The sequence below is a fragment of the Corticium candelabrum genome, chromosome 16, assembly GCF_963422355.1.
Source record: "Corticium candelabrum chromosome 16, ooCorCand1.1, whole genome shotgun sequence".
NCBI classification, from domain to species: Eukaryota; Metazoa; Porifera; class Homoscleromorpha; order Homosclerophorida; family Plakinidae; genus Corticium; species Corticium candelabrum.
This window is the reverse complement of record NC_085100.1, coordinates 3,816,568-3,831,622: the sequence shown is the minus strand read 5'-3', so window position 1 is coordinate 3,831,622 and position 15,055 is coordinate 3,816,568. Positions and strand designations below refer to the sequence as shown.

At 39.5% G+C, this 15,055-nt stretch overlaps 2 protein-coding genes across 2 annotated transcripts; both read right to left on the bottom strand.

The window, feature by feature from the left end:
* Positions 1 to 383: 383 nt before the first annotated feature.
* Positions 384 to 11,247, bottom strand: LOC134192246 (GON-4-like protein). The gene is made up of 35 exons (XM_062660963.1): positions 11,072 to 11,247; positions 10,902 to 11,012; positions 10,771 to 10,839; positions 10,549 to 10,587; positions 10,399 to 10,494; positions 10,092 to 10,340; positions 9,567 to 9,683; positions 9,444 to 9,510; positions 9,260 to 9,373; positions 9,097 to 9,204; positions 9,003 to 9,043; positions 8,867 to 8,946; positions 8,509 to 8,632; positions 8,364 to 8,450; positions 7,830 to 7,866; positions 7,695 to 7,775; positions 7,585 to 7,623; positions 7,425 to 7,526; positions 6,328 to 6,388; positions 6,137 to 6,221; positions 5,640 to 5,696; positions 5,549 to 5,582; positions 4,720 to 4,796; positions 4,505 to 4,659; positions 3,469 to 3,892; positions 3,371 to 3,421; positions 3,227 to 3,313; positions 2,158 to 2,256; positions 2,045 to 2,098; positions 1,894 to 1,980; positions 1,742 to 1,830; positions 1,626 to 1,677; positions 716 to 1,491; positions 556 to 658; positions 384 to 501 (listed from the first exon to the last, which is right to left on the bottom strand). Exons 1-35 carry the CDS (start codon positions 11,237 to 11,239, stop codon positions 445 to 447), a joined length of 4,077 nt encoding a protein of 1,358 aa, XP_062516947.1. The 5' UTR covers positions 11,240 to 11,247; the 3' UTR covers positions 384 to 444.
* A 217-nt stretch (positions 11,248 to 11,464) lies between these two features.
* LOC134192218 (uncharacterized) lies at positions 11,465 to 13,443 on the bottom strand. The gene is made up of 4 exons (XM_062660926.1): positions 13,149 to 13,443; positions 12,173 to 12,260; positions 11,762 to 12,102; positions 11,465 to 11,701 (listed from the first exon to the last, which is right to left on the bottom strand). The coding sequence occupies exons 1-4, from the start codon at positions 13,407 to 13,409 to the stop codon at positions 11,627 to 11,629; spliced, it is 765 nt and encodes a 254-aa protein (XP_062516910.1). The 5' UTR covers positions 13,410 to 13,443; the 3' UTR covers positions 11,465 to 11,626.
* Positions 13,444 to 15,055: the final 1,612 nt, after the last annotated feature.

Sequence of the window (15,055 nt, the reverse complement as noted above, 5' to 3'; positions counted from 1 at the left end):
CCCGCCCTAGTGCTATTAAAAGTTACGTCACCATGTGGTCGAGCACGTGAATCTACGGGCGCGCGAGGAGAGAACTGCATCGGTAGAGCAAGAGGTATTTGGATCGTTCTGTGAGTGCCACTGGAAATGCTGTTAATAGCAGAAAGAACGTTTCTTCTATGTGTAGTGCTATCTGTAAATACCCACCACTTACCTGTCCAAGCCAACCACAACTCTCTAAGTCATAGCTATTAACATGATCCTACCTATATTAACACCTAAAATATAATATATACCAATTTAGCTCACACTAAAGCACCTCAGCTGCACACAATGAAAGAAAATTTGCACAGAAGCAAGAAATGTTTTGAAAATGTATACACAATGGCTCGGTCATGTGTCGTTCATTAAATAAATGTATTTATAATTTTTCTATAAATTACATATTTCTATCTGTACCGACAATTACTGAGAAGATGAACTTTGAAACAGTTCTAGCAACCGATGAATACGAAGCTCAACCTTCAAAAATACCAAATTTATTATTTATATATTAACAATCAAGATTACTATAACCTGTTGAGGGGTTTTGCCTTCAATCTGCCGAGCAACCAACTCAAACGTTTCATGTGACAGACCCCACTGCTGGCAATTCGAGAGAATAATACGATCTTCACTTCTGCGAGAATAGAATAACACAACCCCTTCAAACCAGCAAAAGACTGATACCACATACTTTGTCCACGTCAGAACGTGGCCATCCTTGCCCACCGTCTCATTATCTGCAGGTTCCTGAACTAGTTGGCCCTGGTTGTTCTGTTCACAATCAAGAAGCTCATCTAGCTTTATCCCTGGCTTTATGGAATCGTCTGTCTCAGACTCAGTGAATAAAGGTTCGTGTACACTCTCTGGACTAATCGAGTGTTCTAGATTCGTGTCGCCCTCTGTGTCATCTCCAACAAACACATATTTATCTTCTACCACAAATTCCAAATCTACATCGCTCCCTGCTGTGATATCTTTTTCAACATCCATCTCGTTCGTTTGATTATCGCTCGCTCCTCCATCTTGATCAATAGATGCCAGGTGATTGCCTGTATAGGAAACACGTTGATCCGACGTAGAAGCAGTCCCCTCAATGCAGTTTGACTCATCCAGTTGATCACTACTGAACCTTTCCCCACCGGCACCAATCAGTTTCTCTTTTGATGATGCCTCTATTGTCTTATGTGTCGTGCTTACTACAGCTGGCTGACGAATGCCACTCTGATTTGCTTTTAGTTGATTTCGCCTTCTTCCCTTACAGTTGCAGTATCTCATGGCAGTAGCCTTGCCGTTTCCTGCTTCATCTTTCTGCTTAGAATTTCCTGATCGATACAAATGCGAAGAACAGCTGAAGGCTTGCCGCTTCACCAACTTCCTACAGATTTTGCATCTTATCATCACTGATGATGACAAAGTGTCCTCCCTTTCAGATGACGACGACAAGCGTATCTCTTCAAATTCATCAACCTGTCGCAAAAACAAGAAAACATCTAACAGACATCCACTCGCATGACAGTTCCAATAGCCTCAGGGAAATCACGTGACAACAAGCATTGTAAAACAGTCATATGACACACCCTGGCACCTATACCAAAAAGTACCTCAATGTCACTGCCGCTGTCCATTTCAATCACCTCAAATGATTCAGGAAATCTGGATACAACAAAACACAACAACCTTCAACACAACATATCAAAAAGTAAAAACAATGATGAACCTTTCCAACAGTGACTTTGGCTTAAAAAATTGACTGAAATCGTCTATCAGTTCTCTGTGCTTCAAAAGAGGCAGTACTGTTTGATAGATCTGTCGAGCACACCAATCCTATCAATCATACACATTTTCTATGCCTGCAGCTTGCTAACGAACTTGATCAACATGGCCTTCTACATGTGGAAAGAGACGAAACGTCTTCACAATCTTCTGCAAATGATGTGGTGCTTTACGAAAGTAAACCTGTCAGCTCGAATAAGTTAATTAAGTACACACATGATACGAACTTATTCTTTCAATGACTGACCTCCAACTTGCGAAGAAAACTAAGTGCTTGAGCAAAGTCTAGAGAATCTGCAACCTAGACAAGGTAAGACTAAGTAACACGACAAAGTCACGCAAAAGTTTAGTCAATCTTACTAAGCCTGCTGAGAGTGCTTCATCAGGACCGAGAAATCCAACAAAACGTCGAACAAGATCAGGCCAATCAGATAAAACCTCTTGAACCCCTTCATACATCTATGGAAAACTATACTAAGCAACAGTAACATCATGTTGTGACACTTCAAACCATTAAACAACTTACGCTATTACTCATACCCCTAGTTACAGACACAAACTAACCAAGATCTATCAACCCAGTCTAGTCTTCTAGTCTTCGAGTTATCAAACCATTGGTCAGACATCACCTACTCATTACTGACCCAGTGATCGTCTATCTGAGAATATCCCACATGCTACTACTATTTCCATCACCTGCATGCCCCTACATTGATTCAACCAGCTTCTCGTGCACTAACTCACTCCACAGCACTAACCATATCCCAACATACTTATCCACCTCCTCAACAAACAATCCTGCCCATAATCTGCAAACCTCGCCTGCAAACCTACTTCATACAAACTTAGTACCCACCTGCCTACCATTCATTCACCTATAACTCTTTGCACTCGTCCCATACTGGCACTTGCAGTTTAAGCTTACCATCCTAGCAGTAACCAACAACTTAGCTTCGTCTGAGTAGATGGCATACACCCAGCTCTACAACCAACCCAACTAATTTTACCCACATAGTATAGCAGTAGCAAGACACATTTATACCATGTTTACATTAACAACTGCAAACGTCCTGTCAATATTCGATCGTTCAGTCTAGAGCAACACTGAGTCAGCTTGTTTACATCAAAACAGACCATGCCAGCCCACTCTGGCTGGTTCTCAGGTTGACTCTATCACGTTTACAAAGGGCACGTTCGCCTGAGCAGCACCAAACCATCATAGTCCAACTTGCTCATATAAACCCATAACACCTACATACCACGCAGCCACACTGCACCCATAACCCACTCAACTTAACATAATACCAGTCGCCTAACATAACCTTCCCAGCAATATCCACTAAATGCTGGCCCAAACCATAATTGTTCCATGAACATGCCCATTATCCATCTGCACCCCAATCAGATTGTAACCTTCCAAGGTTCCTACCTCTCTTGCTGTTAATTTTCCTGACTTGTAAGACAACAAAATCTCAACAAACTTTGAGTATCGGTCGGAATGTCCTTGTAGCAATGCCTAATATACAAACATTAATCAAAACAAACACTTCAACAAACCTATAAAGTCACAAACCTGAACTTGAGATAAATACCACTTTGCAAACTGCTGTGCCTTTTCCGATGCCTAAAACAGCAATTAAAAACAGCACCACAACCAAATGTCTGTGCTACCTTTGGATCAGATTCTTGCAAAAGTTTCTGCGTCACAGCACGACTACCACAATAAGACTTGCGAGGAACATGTGGAGTGCCAGTACTTGAAATAGGCACTCTAATGGCAGAAGTCGTCATCGTCCCCTGTGGATTCATCGTTACTGAAGTCAATGGAGGAGGCTTTGAATTGGTATCAGATACAGAAGGTAGCACAAGAATTGATCGTTCACTGAATATCTGATTAAGTGTACGAGACCCTTCCTTTTTACTTTCACTATTGTTGACTGGTCCTGCTGGATACACATACTGCACGACCATTTTTCTAGTACCACCCACATTGCCATCAACTCCACAGCCCGTGATACCATAATCATGTTCGTTAAGAACTGCTGGACGAGCTGCTAATACCTTGAATGATGAGACAGATGCAGCAACTCCAAATCTGTAAAAAAATCCACAGTAATTAACTACATGTATCTTGTTAGCAAATGTCAGAAGTGCTGTATGCCCAAATCCCTTTGATCTCACTGACTAAACATCGTCAAGGCTAAACGCAAAGTGGCATCACTACACCACTCTGTCTGGCTAACATACTGTAAACCAGAAATTAATGCAGTATATTATGAAAATTTGCCCAAAGTGAGTGCTTCAGATTTGCCATGTAGCTATAATTTGTGCAATTTCAAGACAGCCTGGATACTTCAAGTATACCAGAATGTACCACAACTACCCACGCCTACTTGAAGCAATTCCTTTCAGCTCTCCAATAACTTGGCCAAAGCAATGCAACCTTCATCATCCAACACACCAAATCAAAAAAGTCCATGCCTAAGTCATTAAACGTCGTACTCAAGCACCCTCATAGTGTACATAGACAAACATGAAACTGGCAGGCAAAATGGAAGGTATGTGCATATGCATGTCCATTGCACTGTGCGAATTCAATTCATGGAATGTCATTTTAAACACACAATTGATACGATTTAAATCATTGTATGAATTTCTGGTTTTACGGTAATTCTAGAAATGAGCAAGTGGACTCTTGTTTACTTACGGTGCTACAGCTGGTGCTATCAGACTGAGAGTTGTATCATCTCGATCTTCACACTTCTTTGATTTCCTTTTCCTCTTCACTTTTTCTCCTCCGGGTTCCTCGTTACCAACAGCCGATAAAGAAGACTTAGGGTTCATCTGCTTCCGATAGTAGCTCTATCAAAACAATGAATCGGTCAGATGCGTTCAATGTAAAGTACATTGACAAAGTTGTACTATAAGCCAGTCGGGAAGTTCCACACCACTTAACGCATCCACCTTCTCAAGAGATGTTGGACTGTAGACTGGTGTCTCTATAAACAAGTAAGTGAAAACAAATGCAATACCAAAATCACTTCAACAGCTAATGCATTTTCTGATACTTTGCTCATTCTAATTAGTTCATCATTTCCAGTACAATTTCAATTACAGTAGGATGTCAGTTATCCAACACTTTGGGACCCGACCCTGTTCATAACTCTGAATATTTTGAATAACTGACGTTAACTCTCCTGGTGCACAAACAGGTGTCCCTGGGTCTCCGAGGCTGCTATACACACTCATTTATCGAATCCATGTATACTGAACAATAATTTTTCAAAAAAACCCAACCTTGACTGCACTCTATAAGGTAATAATGAGAAAGTAGTTTACCATATAATGTTACTCAACTTGACAATTACCTTGTTGGACATGCGTGTAACAGTTTATAGCGTGTACTTCTAGAAGGCATCCAAGGCACTCAGCGTTCGCTTAACTGACGCTTTCAGATAACTGGCATTCGGATAACTAACATCCTACTGTAATACCCTCATAATGCACAAGCAGACAAGTGTACAGGTTGAATAAATAAATAAATACATAAATAAATAAATAAATAAATAAATAAATGCAAGACTGAACACATAGAAAGACATAACAAGAAAGCAGACTACTGGCTTCAAGTGGCATAAACAAGCACAGCAGCAGGTAGACTGACCAAGCACAAACAAATAAATGAATCTACACTAAATTGATCAAAACAAGCTTATAACCACATACAACCACAAAGTTGGCACACACCTACCTACTAAAGCCAACTCTCCTTTCCTCTTCCAACGCTGTACAAACAACTTTCTAACAGAAATAAGTGACACATATCAAAAAAGGATTCAAACCTTAACAGGGTTGTCAGACGACCTTGCAGAACACAGATTCTTGTATCGAATTTGAAGCTAACACGAACAAGTAAACAATAATGCCAAGGTGTACAAAGGCTTGCAAGTGCAGACAAATACATAATTGTCTCATGGTTGCCTTTAATATCATAACCTGTATGTTGTAGCGTGAGTGAAAACACAAGTAAGATTAGTATGTTGCCATCTTTCTATCCTTCCTTCTTTCCTCCTTTCTTCCTTTCCTTCATTTCTTCTTGCCTTCTTTCCTTCCTACTCTACTTTCTTCAGTCCTATCTTCTTGCCTACCTGCCTACGTCTCATTAATCAAATACTTTTCATTTTCAAACTACACTAGATTTCACTACAGAAATCCAAAGTCTGTCTACACCATGATCTGTACACCGACAACTGACACAGTAGCACATTGCAACACAGTCGGTATGTTCCATTCAGTCACATAACCATCACCATTGACACAAATGAAATATAATTTCTACCTGTTTGAGAGTCTTTGAAGGCAACAACTTGGACTGGATCAAGTTCCATTTCTTGTCGTAATGAACTATGCCCAATGCCATCAAACTAAACAAAAATTCAAATGTACACAAATTTGTCAATTTATGAAAAAAAAGCAAACAAATTTGTCGACAATAAAAACAAAGTCACAGCAGAACATGGTTTTGCTTACTTGTCTTCTGCAGCCGTAAATTTCACTCTCTGATCTCCAGCTGTCTGCTCTGACGCAATTACTATAAACACAAACGACAAAAATGTGATAAAATTGGTGCACAGAGTGATGGCATTAATGATGCAGGCACCAGTTACATGTATGTGTGTATGTGTGTGCTTGTGCGTGTCTGTGTGTATGTGTGTGCTTGTGCGTGTCTGTGTGTCAATGTGTCCATCTGTGCGTGTGCTCTCACACACACCATCCTATCTGCTTACATTATGCCTTTCTCTGTATGTGTCAGTATATTGTACTTCTTTAAATAAATCACATTCCATCTGTCTGCCAATCGCTCTGTCTTGTACTTTTCCCCCTCTGTTCATGTCTGCCTGTCTGCTGGCTGCCTGCCTCCCTGCCTGCCTGCCTCCCTGCCTGCCTGCCTGCTGTCCCCGGATGTTGGTAGCGTTGTCTTTTACTTTGTATTGTGCAGGAAGAAGTTCGTCAGAAGGGCAAGAAAGCAGTGCCAAGGAACATTGTTGCCCGTCGAGGGCCCCTTTCTTTCTCTTTCGTGTCCACGTGTCTTCAATGTCATCTCCTTTGTCGGCGCTCTGTCTTCACTTTCCTTCTTGTGGCTTATGTCGCTGTCTGCTGTCGGTCAAGGTTGTTCATGCATCTCTTCCCGCTCTCTGAGCTTAGCATCCGCCTTCATCTCGCAGATGGTCTCCTGTCGTCATTTCTTTGTCCCATCATCTTCTTGTGGCTTCAGTTGGTGTCTGCTGTCAGTCAAGGTTGTGTACGCACCTTTCTCTGCTCTCTGAGATCAGTGTCCGCCTTCATCTCACAGTTGGATTGCCATTTGTTGCATTTTGTTCGTCAACTCATTTTTCTTAAATCGACGTTTGCTCTAGATGGTCTATTATTTGATTTTGACATTCAAGGCCAACTCCATTAGTTAATCTATAAATTTGTTGTTTGCAAAGACTGGTTTGCTTTTAAAAATCCTGGCATGTGTACAAGTAAAGTCGGTACGAGAATAAAGTACCTACCTGCCTGCTCACTAACACAGATCATTACAAACAAATCTTCTGATTTTCATCTGTCTGCTAAACAATCAATACCAAGTCCTGATTGTGGCAGCATTTCCAAATATGGAAAGAGAGGAGACTGGGAACCCAGAGCACTAGCAATAGCCACCACAGCACAAGGAGGCAAGGAATGCGCTACCACAAATAAACAATCATATCGACTGAACAAAAAATGTCATTTAATAAGTCTTACAACTTCGATCACTTGCAGCAAAAAAATTCATTATAACATCTAGAACCACAAAGACAGTCAACAGGTCATCAAACAAGATATCATAAAACACAACAATTGACTCTTCCCACCATTTTCTGTAGAGTTGTTCTGATTCACCAACTGTTCAACCTCAGATATTCCAGAAACGTCAAACATCGTTAGTCTACCCTCTAAACAACATACTGAACTATAGCAATGAATACACAGTTGATCAATCCACACACCTGCCATGGCTCTATTGTAATCATTACGTAGTTGCAACTGTCAACAAACAAACACTGTGAGTAAATAGGACACATAGCAACATAATTTTCCTAAGTTAAATATAAATTCTATTTGTAGCACAACAGTCAAATGCCAAGTAAATTTAACAACATTAAACATCCAAAGATTACAAGAATGTCTAATGCGTTGTTGCAAATATGTGTTGTTATTATCAAAATCCATTCATTGAAAATCAGTAAATAGACTCAAATACACAACTTCAATTAATTTAGAAAGTCCTCAAACAGTAACTCAAAAAGCTAGAACAGCTTAGATGAATGTTTAAATAGCTTTAACGTTTTCAATAGTAACACTACTGCCTATAGGCAATAATAAACAATAGCTGAAAGGTTAGTGAGTTAATGTGTAAGATAAATACAAAAAACGTTTATTGTCAGTGAGTCAGTATATACTAAAGTCATCCTACAGTTCTAACGTATACAGTAAATCATAGATCACTGTATATTCAAGAGATTGATTGTAAATAGCCTTACCAACATGTTTCGAGACTGAATATTAAGATCACTAAAATGAGAGTCTGAGCTGCTCAACAGAAACGTCTGACACAAGAGTTGAACATGCTATTCAACACAAGAGATTAATTAATGTCACTAGATTGAATGTGTCTGGCCATCAAACCTGTTGAAGTTGACTCGCAATCATATGCAGTTGTTCTGTCGTCATAGTTTTATCTGCATCATCCATTTCTTCAACTAGATCAGTCACAGAAACGCCAGCGTTTGCCATTAGTTCCAACAACTGACTGCAAAGAAAAGGCACACTCTCCAAGCATGATAAAATGATTTTAGAAATTTGCAATATAGAATGATTACATAACCAGATTATCTAAAAATAATATAATCGAATCCATACCACAGCACACCGATGTTACAGCAAAACAATTGTTTAAACAATTTCCTTATATAATGACAGTCATTTCACTTCATATGTTCTTGTATGGTGACTTAACACACCACAAAAAACACAACTGACATACTTTGTGTTCTCCGAAGCAGCAGAGACCTGCATCAAGCCTGTATCAGTCTCACTCTCAACTATTCCCATCTCAGTATTATACTACAATATTTCCAACATATATTAATATCACAGCATGCTACCATTATCACACTCACTGAGTCAATAAACTCTTCGAGAAGATAACTCAACTCCTTGTCTACAAAATACATCATTACAAATGACTACCATAAATCTACAAGTCAAGCTTACATGAAACTTTGACGGCCATATCTGTACGATATTCTTCCTCTTCCTCCGCAACATCCTGTGGAGCTTTATATTCAGGATCATCATCTTCATTTTCTTCAGTCTGATCACCTACGCAATTAATTTCAGCAAAAGATCAGTCAAACACACTAAAAAGATGCACAACTTTTGTCTGTTTTCATCAGGTCAGTAAGCCACTGTTGCCAGGCAATATCGTCAGCAGCTGGATTTTCTATTAATTCATAAAGATCAGGAGGAATATCAGGAGGAAGAAAATTGGCTAAAACCAAATACATTAATGTATAAATCACTAGAATGAATCTTCATTTCCAAAAAGTGCACCCATTCACCTTCCAAATCGTCAATAGAAGTTTCTGTTAGCGGGTGACGAGATCTCGTTCGGTCTGCAATCAAATCCTGGACAGTAGCAACAGCATAGCAAGTAAGTAAAAATATTCCAAAATTTGTTGCACCAGTTCTTTTGTGCTTGTTATATCAGAATGGGAAGACTGCTCAGTACAAATAGCAGCAAATATGTCTGTGTCAGAAATGTGAGAAATATCTATTGAACTGCCATCTTCAGTGCCAGTCTGGACAGCAAACAGATAAAGTTAATAACTATCAGTAGTATGCGCCCGTGTGCATGCAACACTCACACCCCACCCCCCAATTAATTCATTTAACACTGCTCCAAAACTTATACTTCAATGCAATGACCTAAAATTCAACTGCACCAATAATAATTCAAATTGCACATCAAACAATCAATTTGTATTCAGAAAAGACTTTGTCAGCCATAAGACTTGAGATAGTAGTTTGTAATACTATAATGCCCACTTCAGAAGCATGCTTGTACTGTAAATGCACTGCTACACCAAACAGCATCTATGTCAATTTACTACAATAAATACTCCAGCCACTCAATGCATGTGACATAACAAATATATAAAATCCACATAACATTATTACACAACTCTTTGTATGAGTGCATGATGTACCATTTGCATAGTTGCAAGATGATTGCCTTGCAACGGCTCCTGTACAGCAAATGAAGGCGAGATTAAAGGCAAAACATCAACTTCTTCCTTTGTTTGGAAAGTAGATGTTATTGGCTCTGTTTTATCACTAGTCTTTGCACCATCAGTTGTATTCAGACAGTCGTGCGGTCTATCTATTAACTCTGATTTAACAGATACCACATCCTCATCTCCACTCTCATTTGCAAATCCAGATGCCTCACTTTCCCTCTAGCAGCAAAACAGTTTTTCATCGCATCACATTATCATCTATTCTGTAACATCTCACATCCGAGGCAGCATTCTCTGTGTTGTCTGGTTTGTACTCTATGTCTTCGTCAGATGAGTCAGACAAAGTTCTGTTCAACAGCTCATACAGATCAGACTAAATTATAAAAAAATTAGCAAGAAAGCATTAGCATCAAAAAAGCTAAATTACCTCAAGTTTGGTAGGAGAAAGATTATGACTGGCAACACCCTGCATATTCACAACAATAGATAGACAATGGTCTAGGTATTGCATTGAGTCACAAGACAATTCATTAAACAAACGTTTCTAAATTCATAAATCAATTATATGTTGATAATTCACAGCCAGTACACTATAATGGACCATTTAGTACAATGTAAAATAAATGACATTTTTCACTCATGATTATACCTGTTTGACTGGAGTCTGGTGAGGAGTTCCCACCTTCCGTCTTAAACGTGACCTCGTCAGTTTGGGAGGCTAAAAAAATAAGTAAGTAAAAAGGTCACTAAAACCACGAGATAATACCACCAGCCTATTACATATTCCAGTTTGTCATCCCTGTCTGATTGGTTGTCCTCGCCATCTTCCTTCTTGTCGCTTCTGGCAGCGTTCAGAGCCATTCTCAACACTCTTTTGTCTTTTAAAATATGCTAACAACATAAAACTGATTCAACAGCAGACTAGAAATCGAAGCGTTGGGTGTAATTACGTGCAAGATGCTCTTCACATTGATTGCAGTGAGATTGGTTTTGGCCGCGATGTCGTCCAGTTTTTCATCAATTCCATCCTTTTCAATGTCGTCTAGACGAATTTCGTCACTATCGGAGTTTCGAGAAGAACTTCTTCGTCGCTTGCGCCGCTTCAACTTCGCCGCCATTTTGTGGTTAAGGCGCGGCCTTTGACCAAGAGGTCGGGAAAGCAAAGAAGAAACACAGTTTTCAAAAATTAATTAATTAGTTAATTAGTCAATTTATTTTATTATAAGCTGTTTAATTACAATTAAAAATTATTTGTACATTAATTAGCGTCTTCTTTTAGTTCGCGTCCAAAATTGTTTGAAATTTAACGAAAAAATAATGCGAAACGTGGATGTAATTACGCTCAACGGTTTCACGTATAGTTTTATTGAGACAAAAAACAATACTACAAAAACAATCAAAGACACAAACCCGAAACTGCAAAGTAAACATCTTATTCCAATTGACAATTCAATGAAAGCAGCAAGAAAACAAAAAGACTCTCTACGGCTCAATCAAGCTTCTTCTCATGCGTTTGGCAAAGACAGCTCAAGAAGACGACCGAGAATAGTAAACACATCAAATGACTCAACTCCTTCTAGCTACAAATACAGAAACACTTTTATTTCAATATCATGCAATTAGACAACATTTATATTTACCAGACGAAAGAAAATAAGATTATCTCTGGGAATACGAGATGCATCCAAACTGTCTGCTTTTGAGCAGATTTTGGGTGGTGTTACAATACTTTCACTTAGCAAGGGCTCGGATTTATAATATAATAAAAGATTAGCCACTTCGATGTCAGACTGTGTCCCATCACTGATGTTCTCTCCTTTGAAAAGATTGGCAGCAATCAGTGGAACACACTTGTCAGATAAAATCATGGCACTCATAATCGAGTAGTTGTACGAATTAGCATCGCCCGTTTCCTTGATGAGAACAGCCGAGCAGTTGAGTTGGCCACCAATTGTAAAATTGGTCACAACTTTAGCGTCGGCTAAATCAATACCAATATTAATAAAAAATTTTGACGTCATCTACTGATATAAAGTACGTCATGGACTCACCTGGCAAACATGTTGTAAGGCCGGGTCCAGTTATTGCCGTTGTATAGCATACCTTGTTATCAAGAACGGCGTATTGCTTCCTTACTCCCTAAACAAACAGACTAAATTTTCCAGTGGCGGATCCTGAGTTTCTGTAAGAGTAGGCGCACTCTTTAGTCTACTGGCAATGTGACGTCACGAGACAAAACGTCAAAAAATTTATTAACCTTATTAATTAGTAATTACTGAACCTTTAAAACACGATTACATTATATATCAAGCGCTGCTAAATGTATTATACAATGTTTTATAGATGACTGTTTGCGCATGCTCAAATACTTCAGAGGCCTTCTCTGTACACTATACTTCCGGGCACAAAAGTCTCTAGATTCGCCAAAGACAAGGGCGTCACGTGGGTCTCACAAGTAGGGGCTTATAAATAAAATTGAACATGTGACGTCAGATATGAAAAATTGATTCAACACAAAGAAACTATAGGTCTACCAGAAATCCAATAATTACATACACAGCGATAGCTAATTCTAAGAAATCGTATTACACAAGCTATTAAGTTGGAGAAAGATGTCTTTCACAGAGAGAGAATGGCGAGACAAGATCATCTAAATTTCAGTCTTTAGTTAATATTAATGTCGCGCATCAATACGATGAGAAAATTATCCTATATGGTTTGCGACCTCTGGGAACTGCTGGCAGTGCCAGGTTTACGTCTTTACTCTCTCATAGCTTACACGTAGCATGTCCAAGATGTTTTAGGACTGCAAGCATGATCTCCAACAAGTTGAGATTAATTAATTAAATAGAATAAAAATTAGTAACGAACCACGCGTTTGAAAAGTGGAAAGCTAACCGCCTAGCAAAGATATAAATATCTCATAGTACTTTACGCCTTTAATTTTGCACCACTTGTTTAAATAATCAATTGACTACAAACCAACATTTGTAACGATTCTACAGAACTCTACCGGCCCACGCATACCTTTGCTTCTTCGTAGTAAATCGTTTGTAACGACTTGGTATGACTTATTTGATCGGTCAACGTGACATTGACTACTCCACGTAGAGTTTTAACGTCGAAAGCGATCATGTAGTTGTCCAGTGTGTAGAGGTGAGGTGTTTGCCCTAACAATTGAGCTTGTAATCCAGAACCTGATATCTCGTAGTTGCTTTTGACGCAACATACAGCATTGGCTGTGAGCAGTAGAGACAGTGTGGCCACGGCTTCAAGCAACAAACCCATCGTCGACGATGGGCGTATTCGCAACGTGATTGAATTTGTGGCGGCACGTGACTTGATCTAGTGCGATTGCAAGTCACGTGATTATTCGATGAATTCCCGTACGAAGTAACACTTGCAAGCAGCAACTCGAACGCTCTATGTTTGTAAATCTCTAGATGAAGATGGTCCAGTACATTCTGATTTGAACCCAAGCTAGTTGACCAAGAGTTGGTGTAAAGACAATTCATAACGTACTACTCATTCCATGAAACACTAAAGTTTGACGTACATACCGCGACTGTGGAAGACGTTGTACTGTACAATCTTCAAAACGAGAAGCCTAGTACTGATACTCTAAAGCCACATCCTAGCCTCTACTGTCCTGTTCCACATTCTAGACAATTAGCGACTGCTTTTGTTTCACGCGACCATAGATTACTTTCCTAGCGCCTCTAGAATTGTTTGATATTGTAACGAAAAAAATAATGCGAAACGTGAATGTAATTATGCTCAACGGTTTCACGTATAGTTTTATTGAGACAAAACAATACTTTTTCGCAAACATCGACTGTTCTGGTAAGACCTCCCTCCCTCCCTTCCTCCATCCTTCCCTCCCTCCCTCCCTCTTTCTTTCTCTCCCTCTCTCTCTCCCTCTCCCTTTCTCTCTCTCTCTCTCTCTCTCTCTCTCTCTCTCTCTCTCTCTCCCTCTCCCTTTCTCTCTCTCTCTCTCTCTCTCTCTCTCTCTCTCTCTCTCTTGTCTCTCTCTCACTCACTTTTATTTCAACTCAGAAAAGGTAATCACAAATGTTAGTACAGCTAATTTAGTAAGCTCGGTCAGCATAGAATAATACTAGAATAACATGCAATAAAACATGTAAAACAGGCAACTATACTACATAACTACACCCTAAAATCCACAAAATACGATACAACTACTTACGTAAAGTCACTAGCAAAGTATCTTGCGGAAATGGTAAAAGCGGGATTACTGTTATTGACACTCTCTTCAACGATGGCAGACACCTTGTTTTGGATGATTGATGAGTTGGCCTTTTGAAGACAGACAGCTAATCTCCTTCTCCAATTCATCTTTAACTCGTTGGGTTTTAAGTGTTAACAAAAAAGACACGACTTTGATAGTTCTTCTAGTGTCTCCTCCGTTTTGTTTCCCCAGCGACCGTATACCTCCAAGGCAATGGGACGAAACAAGTATCCAAGATTTGTTGACACTACTAGGTATTTGCGATCTTTCTCCCTCTCCTTTTCAGCTTCAGCCAAACCAGGTTTACTACAACTGGAACTGATTGACCGTTTTGCCAAGGGGTGAGTAATGCTTACGTCTACAAGCAGCTTTTCTCCATCTCTATAGTTGTATATGGCAATATCCGGACGTTGCTTATTCTCGAATTGCGCCGTCAACCCTTTCCGGAAATGAAATCCAAAAGATTTGGACCTGTCATAGAAGCAGTCGAGTACATTTTCATGTCGTCTGATTGGGCCACCGCCCCACTTACACGTCATGGCGTGGTATCCTTCGACATCATCTATTGGTTGACCACAATCCAAAGATTGCAAGCATGGAATGGCTTTACCAAGTCTCAGACAAACAGCATTGACAATGTTGGCATTGCTGAGAGTGAAATGATGCGAACTCGGTATTGTATTCA